This window comes from Dermacentor variabilis, chromosome 6, assembly GCF_050947875.1.
Source record: "Dermacentor variabilis isolate Ectoservices chromosome 6, ASM5094787v1, whole genome shotgun sequence".
Classification (NCBI taxonomy): domain Eukaryota; kingdom Metazoa; phylum Arthropoda; class Arachnida; order Ixodida; family Ixodidae; genus Dermacentor; species Dermacentor variabilis.
Genome location: NC_134573.1, coordinates 176814618 through 176829341, shown reverse-complemented (window position 1 = coordinate 176829341; position 14724 = coordinate 176814618). Strand labels below are relative to the sequence as shown.

Genomic DNA, 14724 nt, shown 5'->3' with positions numbered 1-14724 from the left:
TTTATGATATGATTTATGTTTGATAAACACTCACCTGGTCAGGCAGCATGTTAAAAGGTCACGGTCACCAACTCAAGTTGTGAACAAGGACTGTGTAAGGGTACTGAAACATAAATGAATGGCTGACTTGGTCAGTGACTGCAGTCCCTTGTTTTTCTAACCATTTATGTCGCAACAGTAGTGTATCATTCTGAAGCTCGAAATATTGAGCTCAGTAGTTCAAAAAGAAGTTGCATGTGTTCAGAAATGTGTCTGATTATCAAATTTCTGGAAGAGAAAAGCAGGCCAGATTTGCAAACTCCATTTATTGTCAAATAAGCCATTCTAGAAATGCCAGCAGGCAAGGCTATTGGCGGCCGTCTAAATCCAACTGCTGCGAAGGTGGCTGGTGCAAAAGGCCAATGAAGCTGGCTTTCCAGCAGCGAGCTAAGAGAAGGCGACAAGGTTGCAGGGATCATCTTAATTTCTGTGTTACAGCAGGCAGGTGCACCGTAACCCTTAGTCAAGAGCTAATTTTTACGAAAGGCCATCAGAAAAGTCGGATGTACTTGGCGCTGGCCTGGGCTCCTTTTGGTGTTTTAACAAATTTTTCATTTGCACATTGTACTACCTTGATTTGTTTAATGTTCAGCAAGATTCAACAAGCCTGTGTATCAAGTTTCAAGTGTACCCAGTAATTAGTGGTTACCAACCCTTTGTTAACAAGGTACAAATTGGCATTCTGAATTTACAATGCAAGTAACTGTCCTCTTTGGTCACTTGAGGGTGCACTTCTGGGCCACAAGTACTACATTCCTTGCCTCCCTTCTCACCCCCTGGCTTCATTGTTGGAAGGTGGCTGCTGAAAAAAGGAATGTTTGACATCCACGTGTTTCTATTTCAGAGGTCTACGTGGGGAACCGAGAGCGCTGATCAACTACAGAGACCTTGATGCTCCCAATGACGTGGAGCACCTCTAACAGATAGACTGCTTGTTTCAATTCATTTGTCGATTGGCTGGAAGTCAAGAGATAGTGCATTCAATTAGGTGCTGTCTGTCTGTTGACATTTAAGAATTAACCCATTCATGCACTGTTGAACATTATTGTTTGGAACATGATCCCCGAGAATGATGACTGTGCACATGCCATAAAAGCCATATGGTCATTACTGATTCATGGTCATCACCTTGAAATTCATAATTTTTTACTTTGCTGGCTGTTGGTCCATGTAGCATTGACCTACTGCAGACGGTACTTTAGGCATTTTATGAAAATGTGCAAAGCACCGCCAGTGTGCTTATGAAACATGGAGTATGTCATGCAGATTCACAAAGTAGAAGTTTTCCTGCTGTTGTCGAGTGCTTTGTTGGCGTGTGTGTTCTGTGTATTAGTGATTTGCCCCCTTAGATGCCAAAGAATTGAACTCTTCCATACGAATGACAACGTAAACATAATTTATTCAACGTAGCACTTCCTTTCTTTTTTTTTTTTTTTTTTTTTGTCACACAAAGCCATTGTCATTTGCACAGTAAGAGTGTACTGTCCCATTTCAGTAACATACATCATACTCACACAGACTTTGACATGTGGGCTCTGAGGCGCATTGTACATGAGTTGAGGCAGTACACTGCATTACCAAAATGCTGTCTTGACTGCAACATTGCATGTTTCTTTTTTTTCCAACCACAGGCATTACATGCATAAAAACAAATTGTTGCTTGTTCTTTGTTAGAGCATCAAAGCTGTTTTGTATTTCTGTATTGTTGAAAAATTGGAATAAATAGGAGGACGGGGGAGCGCATTGAAAGTAGCTTTAGCCTCGATTGTCCCATTAGGGTGCATGCTAAGTACATCTTGCACATAAAATCAGTGCGCGTCACACATACCATAGCATAACAGTTCCTCTTGCATTTCAAAAAAAGGTTTAGGAAAGTATGTTACATTGCTTCAAAGTGTAGGAAAAGGTGTTGAGTTCATACATCACAATATTCCTGGAACAGCTTTGGAAGCATGTTAATAGTTTGATGATATATCTATACGCTGTTGTTTTGATAAAGAAGTGAGAATGTGTTCCACAGTGGTGTGTAAGCGTGGCTTCGCCTTTGCTGTCTTGGTCGGTCATGCAGCAGTTGGAGAAGCACCCAGTGGGTAACGAACGACTAGGGCTTACTACAAGTAGGCCAGTGGAATGACAATAGATGACATGCAGAACTCTGGGGTCTAGGTTCTTCAACTGGCTGAAATGTTGCTTAGATTGTGGCACATTGTGCACTTCAAGTGCAGAGCACGGAGCAAAAGTGCTTGTAGAAAGATTTGGCTTAGCAATGGCATGCGTCTGCTTTGTTTGTTAGTAGTTTTGGATGCTGTATGCCACTTTATTCAGTGCCATTCTGTTATTCTAGACGAAGTGACCTTCACTGATACAGGCAGTGGGTTCCAGAAGGCAGAGTAAGAAATGCGTATCAATTACTTGTCACTATTAAAAGTTCCATGAACTGTACTTTCTACTTGTTGCAGCCGGTCTGCTAGTTTAAGCGAGCATTGTTCTTTCATCAATTCTATCACCCCTTTCAAAACAAAAAACAAGACCAATATAAGTTCGCTGTTGAATTGCATTGGATTTATGTTGTTCCCACTTTCGGGTTTATTTGGGACATGTTACCAGCAGCATTCCAGCCATGTGGAGGTGGGGGGCTCATTTGCGGCCTTCTGCATGTTGTCTATCCTCCTGTGGCTAGCATGCCTTCAACATTGAGCTAATCATTTGTAACCTTGGAATGAACAAAGGTCATGCTTCTGTTGCTTATTGTTAGGTTGTAATCTTGCCTTTTGGGAAGAAATGGCAGAGTCATTTTTCAATATACCCTTAAAAGCAGCCACTTAAGACTCATTGCAGTACCTGAAGTCCTCGTGGCTTATTCACTGTCGTCGGAATGTTGCTGGAAATGTGATGATGTTTGGAGGGTGGTAGAGTGATGGTATCGGTGCCGTGATGCGTAATCGACGTTTTCGTCATTTAGCTGAGACTCCATTGTTGAGACTCCGGGGCATGTGGGGGCCACCACTATTTGCTCATAATCTGTGGGCTTCTTCCTGTGCAAGCACATAGATACAGCACAAGGTGAGGTCTCTGCTAAAACATATTCGTAAAGGCTTATATGTGGCTAGCAGCATAAAGCAGGTTGACTTAGCTCATCGAAAACAGATAGTTCAATGCACCAAAATAATTGCAGTAAATCTATGAGTGGCAGCTGTGCGTATTTTAACTTAAAGCTCCATAGCAGAGGACAGGCACACTACAAGGTGGATTTGATGTCAAATCAAGAATTTCATGGTGCGATCACAGGTGTCCCAATGTTTTTTTTTTTTTTCCTTTCCTTTAAAATATGCGACGATGCCTTGGAGGTGAAGCCTTGAGCTGGCACATCAATTCAGGTGAAGTTGAGCCTCAGGTTCACTGTTACTTCCAGTGAGCTGTAGTGATGGTGCTTTTTTTCCTATTCTAGTATGAAATGATTTTTGCTATTTTCTGACGCACCTATTCACCTTTTGGAAAAAAACTTTTTGAAGCTTCAAGATACAATTACTTGCACGATCTGAAATATTGCTGCAGTTGGCCTTTAAGTTAGGTATTATCCAGGGATCTTTTATTTGCTAGCTAAAAAGAAAAGGTTCGTTTGGTGCACTGAAGAGAATGGAAAGGAGAAATTTAAGGCAAAGCATATTGTCGTTATCTATGGATCTGGTCAAAGCATAAAAGAATGTGCCTACACATTTAACTGTTCGTTTATTCTCATTTTCTGTGGTTATTCCATTCTATGCAACTTGACATTTTTAGTTTTATTGGCAAATTGCGCTACTTCTTAAAACTGCCGTTCGTATATGCTGCACTGCTAGCAGGCAATGTAAATTATTCTTGAGTTCATTGCCCGAGTGCAGTCATCGCAAAGCTGCAAGTGCCCCCCCCCCCCCCCCAGGTGGTTTTCTTTCTTTTTTAACCAGCCTTACATTCTTTATCATCTTTTTTTTTTTTCGGTCAATAATTGTGCATAGAAGAAGAGAGGTTTAGGTAAAGCCTCATGGTTGTTTGTGTACTTGTTTTGTCTTCATAACTTGATTGTGAAGGAAGCCTTTGTCCACTCACCCTATGCAACGCAGGAATAAATTGCGTAGCCATGGGAACAGTTTGAATTCGGTGACCCCTGTAAACAGCAAAAAGTCTGCATTTTTGGCTTGCCCGCTGATAAATGATGTTAACTGTAATGCCTTGGCTCCTGTTTTAGACAAAGTTACTGCTGCAAATGGCAGTTGCACGCTTAAAATACGGAGTGCTTAAGTTCTTGTAAAACTGAAATGGCAGTTTAAATTAGTTTTGGCAAGTTTCCTGTTACCTTTGTAAATTTTTATGTATTTCTTGCATGCAAGGATTGCTGCAGTTGCACGTTTGCCAAATGGAAGGCATTGGTTGATTCAACAGCTAAATACAGAGAACAGGATTGGCAGCCTTACATTTGTTTTTTTCTGGGATGGTACACTGCTGTACGCACTTGTCAGAGTGTTTTTGGTAATCATATTACTGGAAACTGCTTTGAAGCGTGGCGTGATGAGACATACCTGGAAAAGCTCCTGGCTTGGTCCTTCCAATGCAGAGCCAAAGGAAGATCAATAGAAAGATTGATGCCAGTGCATAGCCCCATTGCACAAGGAACATAATTGTCAATTTCACGAAGATCTGAAGAAGACGAGTAGTAGACGCACTGTCAAGACTTGTGGGCTAGACAAAGTCGGCCATGTGCCCTGGACTGGCAATGGACTTACCCCAAGCACTGCAATCCAGCGATTGCATAGTTTCGCATACCAGGTGTTTGATTTCTTTGATATCTCGGGCCATGGTTCCCGACCTAAAATGGAAGCAGTCGTACCACTGGTGTATACGTATCTAACTTTCGTACGTACTATGTGAAAGATGAAAATCTGGAAGCTGGTTCAGTGCTTGTCCCACATGTTGCTCTTTTCGACTTGTGCACTCGTATTTAATCAAGCAGTTCAGCAAGACAAAACTGTAAAGCCAATCTTGGTGCACTTTTGTTGCCTTTGAGTGTAAGCCTGATTAACAGTGATGGGTACTTAGCAGTCATGCACAAGTTAAATTTTCTAGAGCCACTAAGGACAAGCATCGAGCCTGGACTTTGCACGAATATGTCCAGTGCTTCATATTTAGAGTGTAGAGCCCTTGTAGGCAAAAGTTCGACGGACATTGAGAACACAACTGACGCCACCACAAAGAAAGTACTAACGTCCAGTAATACTTTATTCATAATTGGTGAATGGCAGCCAACTACTACCATTTAAAACCACCATGTAGACTCGTGTATGGCTGCATTTTTTTAATCGTGATTTTGATGAGGTGTGGGTGGCCCTTGCACAAGACCGGCATTTTATTTATTATTATTTTTTTTTACTACGAGTACCGACCACTACAATAGCAAACGCTATCCATTTCATAATGAATTCATTCATTTGTGCACTCCATGCACCTCACTACTCGTCTTTGCTATTGCCACCACTGCTGCTTATGCTTGGTTTGTCAGCACATTCGTGGATTAAGCAGTCTTCCGTGCCACCTAGGGTGTTGGTGATCCTTTTTAAAGCTCCTAGCAATGACTTCCAATGACACTGTCGGGAGGGAAAAATGGCGCCAGCGTCGTTGACATGGCTGGAAGAACACGGAGGGGCCGGTTGTGGCCGCGCATCGGATGGCGGAGGTCACAGCGCAGCTTTCAATCTAGCAGCGGCACGCCTTTCGCCATTGCTTTTCTGTTGGAATTTTGTGTGCAAATTTTGAGCTGCCAAGTTAGGCTTGCGGCCCTTACACAAGCTTATACGTTACCTCTGGCAAGGGTAGAAGACATTCATAAAGCAGCGTAATTAAAACAGGCATGTTCACGCACACATGAAAAAGGGCATATACATGCACTGGACTGCAACTACTGCTTAATTTCTCAAAGGCGCCTTTTACATGCATAAGCATTTCCATGCATGCCCGACCAGAAGCCGTCCGTCCGTCCCGCAAGACGACCGCTTTCAAGGTAGTGCCCGCAGCAGCGACTGACTTCACCTTCGTGCCGTCTCGCTTCAACGCGAGCTACGCAACGAGAACACAACACAAAGCTGTCGGCGCACTGAGCCGTCATGGCCGATCGCTTTTCAGGATTGGGGCGCACGCGTCTCTCTTCAACGCGGACGCAGCGGCGAGAACAAGACGGAGCACACGAGGCTTTCAGCAGTCGGCGCTCATATTTGCCTGTGTGCGCGTGACACCACGCTTGTTACTTTCGTTAATAAACGAACGTTTACGAACTTGTACGGCCGATAAAGCTGACGCCACCATATCTACTCATTTGCCGTAGCAATCGGTGCTTCGACTTACGGGCGAAACCTGCTTTTCGTGTGTGCGTGAACGTGTTTCATCCAGGTCATGGGTCACCAACCAGTCCACAGTAGTATCCATTTTAAGGTAGAAGCATAGATGACTGAGCGATCCCGACATCACGATGCTTCGCTCTCACATGACCACCTGCGTTATGACGTCGAGACTCGTGCACTTTCTGGGAAACGGAACCGAAAGTGGTTCACAAAAATGCTACAATTGATGGCAGATTGCAATCATGACGTGCTTGCACTGCAGGCAAGCAAGGCCTATGAGACTGGCTTCCGTTCGAGGGCACCGTCGCTGGGTGCGCTCCAAGACGTGCCAGTTTTTTTTTTTCTTGTTTTTGTAGGTCTAGGACTTTCCTTTTTAAGAGGAAGCTTTAGCTCGGGCCCAACTCCGACGCGGCCTATTCAAATACATGTAAAACGCAAAAATGTTTTTATGAGGTAACCCCTGGACCGATTTTGATGAAATTTGTTGCATTTGAAAGAGAAAGTTAAATTCTAGTGACTCTTGGAAGCGGAATTTCGATTTAGGGCTTCAATTTTCTTAAAACGTTTTTCAATTATTTGACCGTTTGAAAAAAATATAAGCACGAAGTTTACAAATTCATAGCTCTGCATCAAGAACTGATATCGCGGTTCTGTAAACGGCATCTATTAGATCATTCAAAGCGGATAAATTCAATATGTCATTTTACATCTTACGTGAATGTATTACGTTGGTTACAATGGTTTTGCAAAAGTTGTATTTCCCTATGATTAAATTTTTTTTATATTTCTGTGTAACATATCAATTTTGTCCGCTTTAGATGTACTATTAGATGCAATTCACAGAATTGTATTATCATTTTTAGTGGTTGAGTTACGGAGTTGTAAACTTGATAGTATCGTTTTTTGAAAATTTTCGATTTTTGAAAATTTTTAATAAAAAAATGACGACCTAACTCAAAAATTCGAAACCAACAGTCACTAGATTTTAAGTTTGTCTTTTAAATGCAACAAACCTCGTCAAATTTGGTGCAGTGGTTGCCGAGAAAAACGAATTCTCCTTTTACATGTATTTAGATAGGAGCACTCGAGCTAAACCTTCCTCTTAAGAGGATGTTTCAGCTTGGGCCTAACTCCGATGCCGCCTATTCAAATAAATGTATAAAGCATAAACACTTTTCTGAGATAACCACTGGGTCGATTTTAATGAAATTTGAGAGATGATGTTAAATTCTAGTGACTGTTACAAGCAGAATTTTTAGTTAGGGCCCGGACTTTTAACACGAGCTTTGAAAAATTGGTAAATTTAAAGAAAAAGAACAACGTAAGCACGAAGCTTGCAAATTTGTAGCTCTGCACTAAGAACAGATATCGCAGTTCTGTAAACTGCATCTGTTAGAGAATCCAAGGTGGACAAATTTGATCTTCGGATGTCCATGTTGCATAAATTTGTTACATTGCAAGGATTTTGCAGAACTCCTACTTGCGTATTAGTGGTCTATACGAGAATTATAATACATCAATTTTGTCTGCTATAAATGTACTGTTAGAAACAAGTTACAGAATTGATATAGTTTTTCATTGCTGAGTTACAGATGTGTAAATTAGATAGTTTAGTATCCTGAAAATTAGCGATATTTAACACGGCCTAAATCAGATATTGGCTACCAAAAGTCGCTAGATATTAACTTTTTCTTTTAAATGCAACAAACCTCATCCAATTGGTGCTGCCGAGAAAAACGATTTCTCCTTTTCCACGTATTTACATGGGAGCCACCAAGCTAAAGCTTCCTCTTATATACAGTCGAGAACGCCAAGCAGGTAGTGTCACCCGGCACAGCATGACCTTCGAGGTTTGAGTTGCTGGACTGCGCGGCCCCTGTGCAACTAAATAAGTGGCCATTAAAAAAAAAAAGGAAACCAGAACGGTTCGCTAACAGCCTTAATTCAATGTTTGCTCGGGCTAGTCTGCACGCGTCACCTGACTTTCGCATAGCTTACAATGATGGCGAGAAAAATTGAGCTCAAAAGAAAGCCAGCAATGTCCTCTGCATTTTACTCTTGGACAGAAAGGGAGGAGAATGCATGGGTCCTTTATTAAGCGTGAAGTGTTTTTAGCTTCCGTTGTCGGCGCCGTTGTCAGATGGGAAGGACTTGGCACCTGGAGGTGCCGCGACCCAGAGCTTTCATCTATTCATCAACACATCATTCGGTACATTGGCCCCGACGCTCCCCCTCCACCCATCGACTAGGCGGGTGGGGGGGGGGGGGGGCTTTGGTTCGGGCCAACGGTCCTTCCCGGAAAAGGAGGCTGCTGTGGTGCAGCACAACTGAGTTGCTGCACTCAACATACAAACAGCCATGTCGGCCTTACAGGACACGAGCCTGACAGACCTTCGGACTGCCTTGACACAAAAGAGGTCAAGGCATACCACCATGGAGACCACCAAAGCCATCCGTGGAGCAGCGCGACCGCACGAGGGTGCGCCACGACCGATTCCGGCTCTGGGTTGCACTGAGCCAAACAAGACCCCGTGGATCAACTGGCACACACGGCCGAGTCGTGCGACCTTAGGAGCATGCATCATAGCTTAATGGAGAGATGGAACCAGACCTTTTTCCGTGCTTTCGCAAGCACTTCGTCAAGGCCCGGAGCCCGTCCCCCGAAAACCGCCTCGCAGCGTGCCAGCCCAACTTCGTATGAGCACTCGACAAGAAGCACGAATTCCCTGTTGCTAGACACTACACCGATGCCGGGGTGAACCTTGCGGAGGCGTACCAGAGAATTGGCAGCCGCCGCAAAATGGTGGACGGGGCACCTGAGCGAGGCACACTGGCAAAATGGGCTCTGCGAAAACAAGCGGAATCGGGTGCTAAGAAAATAGGAAGTAAAGCTTCGAGTTCGGGGCATATCCGAGTTAAGAGGAAGCTTCAGCTCAGGCCCAACTCCGATGCGGCCGATTCAAATACATGTAAAACGCAAAAACGTTTTTCTGAGATAACCACTCGACCGATTTTTATGAAATTTGTTGCATTTGAGAGAGAAGGTTAAATTCTAGTGACTGTTGGTAGCAGAATTTTGATTTAGGTCCTGAATTTTGTTAAAAAGATTTTCAAAAATTTGGAAGTTTGAAAAAAATAGAAGCACAAAGTTTACAGATTCATAGCTCTGCATACAGATATCGCGGTTCTGTAAACGGAATCCATTAGATCATTGAAAGTGGACAAATTCGATAGGTCATCTTATATCTTACATGAATTTGTTACGTTGTTTTCAAGGGTTCTGCAGAAGCTGTATTTCCATATTATTAAATTTTTTTGACATTCATGTGTAACATATCAATTTTGTCCGCTTTGGATGTACTATTAGATGCAATTCACGGAATCGTATTATCAATTTTCGTTGTGGAGTTACAGAGTTGTAAACTTGATAGTTTCGTTTTTTGGAAAATTTTCAATTTTTGCCAATTTTTAATAAAAATTGACGACCTAAATCAAAAATCCGAAACCAACAGGCACTAGATTTTAAGCTTTTCTTTTAAATGCAACAAACCCTGTCAAATTTGATGCAGTGGTTGCGGACAAAAACGAATTTTCTTTTTACATGTACTTAGATGGAGCAACCGAGCTAAAGCTTCCTCTTAAGAACGACCTGGGTCCACCTGACGTGTAGTGCAGTAGCCACGATGCCCAGGTCTCTGGAATTCCAAGTCCTCCCTTATCTTTGGGCAACTTAAGCACCTGCCGAGCTACACAACCAGTTGTTCCTTTCCAGATCGAGGAAGTGAAAGAGGACCGTCTGCAAGATAAGCTTGGTGCGGGTTGGAACAGGAGTCACGCTACGTACGTAAGGAAGGAAAACAGAAGTGAGCGAAGAATTGTCGCTCGAGCCATCGGTGAACATGACAGCGCGCTGAATTCTTGAATCCTGATTTCAAGCTTCTCCTTAGCCTGCTGTCAGTTTTCAGGCGACAGACCGTCTGGATCGAATTGAAAACCTAGAATGCGCAACCGCGCTTTCACGGGGAGACTGTGAACAGGCTGCGGACTGGACGGAGTGCAGTTCAAGTACATGGTTGCACTTTTCGACCTATTCAACCTTGCACTACTCGGCCGCGCAGTAACTGTCCATGACATCCAAGACGGCGCAAGCTGACGCCTCGTCCGGGACGACAATATACAAGTCATCCACATATGCAAAGAGTGCAACCGGAGGGGAACCTGGCTGGAGTAGGAACCTGCCAACAGCTGTCACAGCTAGGACTACCTCTGCAGAAGCGGTTCAAAAGCGAGCACGTAGAGGGCAGGTGAGAGAGGGTCCCCTTGCGGTACACCACGTCCCACAATGAATGCTTCCGAGACGCGATCCTGTATGAGAAAAGCAGAAGTCTGTCGAGAATAAAAAGCTTGAACCATCTGCCGAAAACGCACACTAAAACCGGCCTCTTCCAAAATTCGCCACAGGTACCTATGGCTAATAATTTCGAAAGCCTTCTCCTGATCGAAGGAGCACAGAATACCTGGAAGTTTCCTGGTATTTGCCCACAGGAGAAGGTCCCTCACTGCTAAACCGTGAAGCTGAGTGGAGCGCCTCTGGACACAACATGCCTGGTATGAACCCAAAACAGTGTCGAGTACTGGAGTGAGTCGCATACACAGACACTTTGCTATGAGCTTGTAATCGCAGTTCAGAAGTGTGATTGGACGTCATGCTCTTAGATCGGAGCTTATCCACTCATCCTTAAAAACGAGAGTGATTAGCCCCTCTCCTTGAGGCGCTGACAGAGTCCCTTCACTGAGTAGCCCGTTCCCCAATGATGTGAACGGCTTCCCTAACAGTGTCCAAAACTTCACATAAAATTCGACTGTCGGACCATCGGGTCGTGGACTTCGATTATGCTTCATAGACTTCAAAGCCGAAAACAGCTTGTCCTCGACTATGGCTGAGTAACAGACTTCCGGCGGCTCAGCTGGTGAAACGAATGGAAAGACAGCTGGAGAGGTAACTGGTTCGGCATACAAGGTCATGTAAAACTGCCTCGCCAGTGCGAGAACTCCATCTGGTGAATCGACTATGCTTCCATCACTTGGATCTACTAGGAAAGAGAATTGTGCTCTTCCTTGAAAGATGTCTACGTAGGACATTTCTGCTGCACCACGCTTCCATTTCCTACTGCTCTGTTCGGGTCGTGGCTCTCAAGCCATCTCAGCGTAGCTGCAAGAGAATCCGAAGTCCCTTTCGGAGTGAGGCCAGCGCCGGAGCAACACCAGGCTCGCAGGACAGTGGCCTCGAGAGCAGGAGAGAGAGAAAAAACTTTTATTTTTACGCCAGCGTTCGAGAGCAGGAGGATCGCGTCGGAGACTATTTTAATCTCGCTCTCCTTGCGCGCTCGACCCCTGTCCCAAGACCTGAAGCACTCGCGCACTCTGGCCTTCACGCCATCCCATTCTGTGCCATCTAGATTCTATATGTCGTGCAGCGATCGAAAGAGGATGGATGATACCTTTGCGGTTGCCTGCCTGTCTTTTAGGAGCCGCGGATTTAGACGCCACGATCTCTTCCCTTGCGAGACTATGTTCTGTCGGCGACTTTCATGTGACCTTGAGCCAAAGCCAGAGCTGTTATCCGGGCAAGTTGTCAGGGCAAAACGAGATCATCCGGTCAACCAGTCAAGAGCACATGACATGCGCTAGTTACTTCCCAAACAAGTTACAAAAAAAATATTGCTTCCGAGTTCTTCCAAATCTGAGTTCTTCTTTCACAATATCACTCAAGCTGTAACATCTAGTACGCAGAAGTTTTATTTGTAATTTCCAATAGCGACGTTCAAAAGGCAGATACAGAGCACCATACACTTGATTGCCATCTCTTGGCGCTGTGACAGAGTTTGCTGTGCTCTTTTCAACGCCAGCGGTCCGTGAGGTCAGCGGCGCGACTGATCGCCGGCAGCGTTCCAGCTGGTAGCGTCCGGCGCACTGCGGGTGGCTGCTTGACCGAGACGAGATATGCAATGAGGTTCTGTCTGTGACAGGAAATTATCGCGTCCAAGTGGACCCGTGCACATTATGGCGTGGTGCGGTGTGGTGTAGTGGGGTGCGCCGTTGCGAACATGCACTACACCCGTTTTAAGATTGTGGCTATAGTATCGTCTCCAACCAATATGCTTTGCCGGTAGCCATTTCGCGCTTACACCTACTCTCGATTACAGGAGAGCCAGCATTCTTATTTTCCTTCCCTTCGCCTGTATTTGTGTGCCTTTGTCTGAAGTTACACTGCAGGCTAAGTCAGCTAGACCCGGCACGCGCCTTGCCGCGGAAAGCTTCAATATGTGACCAATGTGCTTACACGTGCCTGCCGAAACAACTAAAAACTGGCGTCATCTTTGAGCGCACCATTCACGTGTAATGAGAGATGTTACATCGAGGGCAGCGACAGTCCTTGCCAGCGTTAGGTGACGATCTGACCCCTTGGGGCCGCAGAGAACCGGCAATGGGGTAACGTTGCCTGTACTCTAGTGAAAGGAAAAAGTCACCCACCCGAATGTAGCACGAAGCTACAAATGGTGTCTGAGAAATATTCGCATTTGACGAAAAACGTGTCTTGGTCCGCGATTAGAGTCCGGGACGAACGCTTTTCCGCGGCGGTCGGTTCACCATCTGGGCTAACCGGTAGGCTAGCAGATCACAGCGTGAGGGCGAGTATTTCGACATGAAACACAGGGACACTGAATACGGTCAACCATGAAGGAAGGATAAATGTAAGGAGAGGGACTGGCGTCACTCTTTGTGAAGCCTCCGTGACGCCGGAAGTTGGCGTTACTATGCCATTTTGTCGGGGCATTCCTCGCCTTCGGGGCGCAACCACGCCGGGCTGCGCAGACGTGCGCGCGCCGTAGTGATCCGACCAACGGACATACCATGGCGACACCGTTGCTTAAGAAATTTCGTATGAGTATTGCGCTCTAGTGTTGAAAGGAGTGAGTCAGTGAGTGAGTAAAAACTTTATCGAATATAAATAAAAAAATTGGAGGACGCTTAAGCTTCGCCTTCAAGAGTGGAACGCGACAGCGTTCCCGGCCACCCGCCAAGGGGTGTAAGACAATGGGCTACGGCGCAGCGACTACGCGCCCCGCATCGGACGCGGTGAGCGTCGAGCAACGCAGCGTTCGGCGCGACAACGAAATGTGCGCCTGAGCAAGCAACGCACGCCTGAGCCTTAGAAACAGCGCGTTCACTAGAGGCGCTTTTGTACCGCTTTGAAGCATCGAACTCGTGGCTCAGTGGTAACGTCTCCGTCTCACACTCCGGAGACCCTGGTTCGATTCGCACCCAGCCCATCTTGGAAGTTGCTTTTTATTCATGAAGTGCCTGCCGTGATTTATTGCTCACGGCCAACGCCGCGGACGCCGACGACACCGGCTTTTCTGCGACACGAGCTCCTTAACGCTATCGCGTTAATAGAGAGTTTTAGAATTGGGGGCCCAAGCGGCTTGGGGACCCAAGAAAATTGCGCGCCACAAGTACGCATGCGCAGAACCCAAGCCAGTCTTGGGTTCTTGCGTTCACGTTAACCCAAGACCCAAGAATCGAAAACTAGCGTGGGCCCCCAAGCCGTCTTGGGCCGCCCTCGCGGGTGACAGCGATGGCGTACAGCAGATGGTCGCAGAGCAAACTTTATTTACTTCGACTGATTTTCGCCATTTCACGCGGGTAACGCGGGTGAACTCGCAGTTTTTTCGCAGCGCGTCACAAGAAAACACCAACTAAGAGCACTTGGCTTCGATTGGCTTTGCTTGGCTTAGAATCGCACACTTAATTCGTAATGCTAACCGGTACTAACACAGTTTCTTACATTTTATTGTTCGTTCTTTTTGCTCAAAAATGCATTCTGTTCGTTTTCACTTGTAAGAAAAGAGGTTCATTTTGTTTTTGTTTTTTTTTCTTTCAAGCAACTTTCTATTTTCCACACTGCGGCGCCCCGAGCGCTCAACCCAACGCTGTCTGCGTTCGACCCAATCCTCAAACTCTGCTGCTCACCTAGACCCAAGAGCAACCGACGCAACGCGGCTTGGGGGCCCAGAGCCTTGCGCCCCCAATTCTAAAACTCTCTAATAAGGCACGATGGTTGGGGCCCCTATTCCAGGGCCCCACTGGCACCAGCGGTTCGCTGGGCTTCGTGCAGAAGAGCCAACTGGCTCTCCCGACTCTCGTCCGCAAGCCATGCCTCCCTCATTAGTAGAAGTTGGTGTAATATGGGCCTCCTGGGGCACTCCCATGTGATGTGCTTTAGTGTGGGTGTGTCTATACACCGTGGGCACTC

General features: G+C 45.6%; 2 protein-coding genes across 7 annotated transcripts in view; one reads left to right on the top strand and one right to left on the bottom strand.

Annotated features, from left to right (window-relative positions):
• Positions 1 to 1791, top strand: part of Ars2 (arsenic resistance protein 2) — a 90422-nt gene extending 88631 nt beyond the window's left edge. For all 4 annotated transcript variants that reach the window (XM_075696927.1, XM_075696926.1, XM_075696924.1 and 1 more), the window contains one exon: positions 884 to 1791. In XM_075696927.1, the coding sequence (XP_075553042.1) occupies positions 884 to 959 (76 nt within the window). In that variant the 3' untranslated portion in view covers positions 960 to 1791. The remainder of the gene's footprint in view (positions 1 to 883) is intronic.
• Positions 1457 to 14724, bottom strand: part of LOC142585860 (solute carrier family 12 member 8) — a 52627-nt gene continuing 39359 nt past the window's right edge. For 2 of the 3 annotated variants that reach the window (XM_075696929.1, XM_075696928.1), the window contains exons 12-15: positions 4800 to 4882; positions 4596 to 4713; positions 4126 to 4183; positions 1457 to 3074 (exon numbers count right to left, since the gene is read on the bottom strand). In XM_075696929.1, coding sequence (XP_075553044.1) covers positions 2897 to 3074; positions 4126 to 4183; positions 4596 to 4713; positions 4800 to 4882 — 437 coding nt within the window. In that variant the 3' untranslated portion in view covers positions 1457 to 2896. Of the gene's footprint in view, positions 3075 to 4125; positions 4184 to 4595; positions 4714 to 4799; positions 4883 to 12277; positions 12391 to 14724 lie in introns of those variants that run through there. The other variant, XM_075696930.1, reaches the window with a different exon arrangement.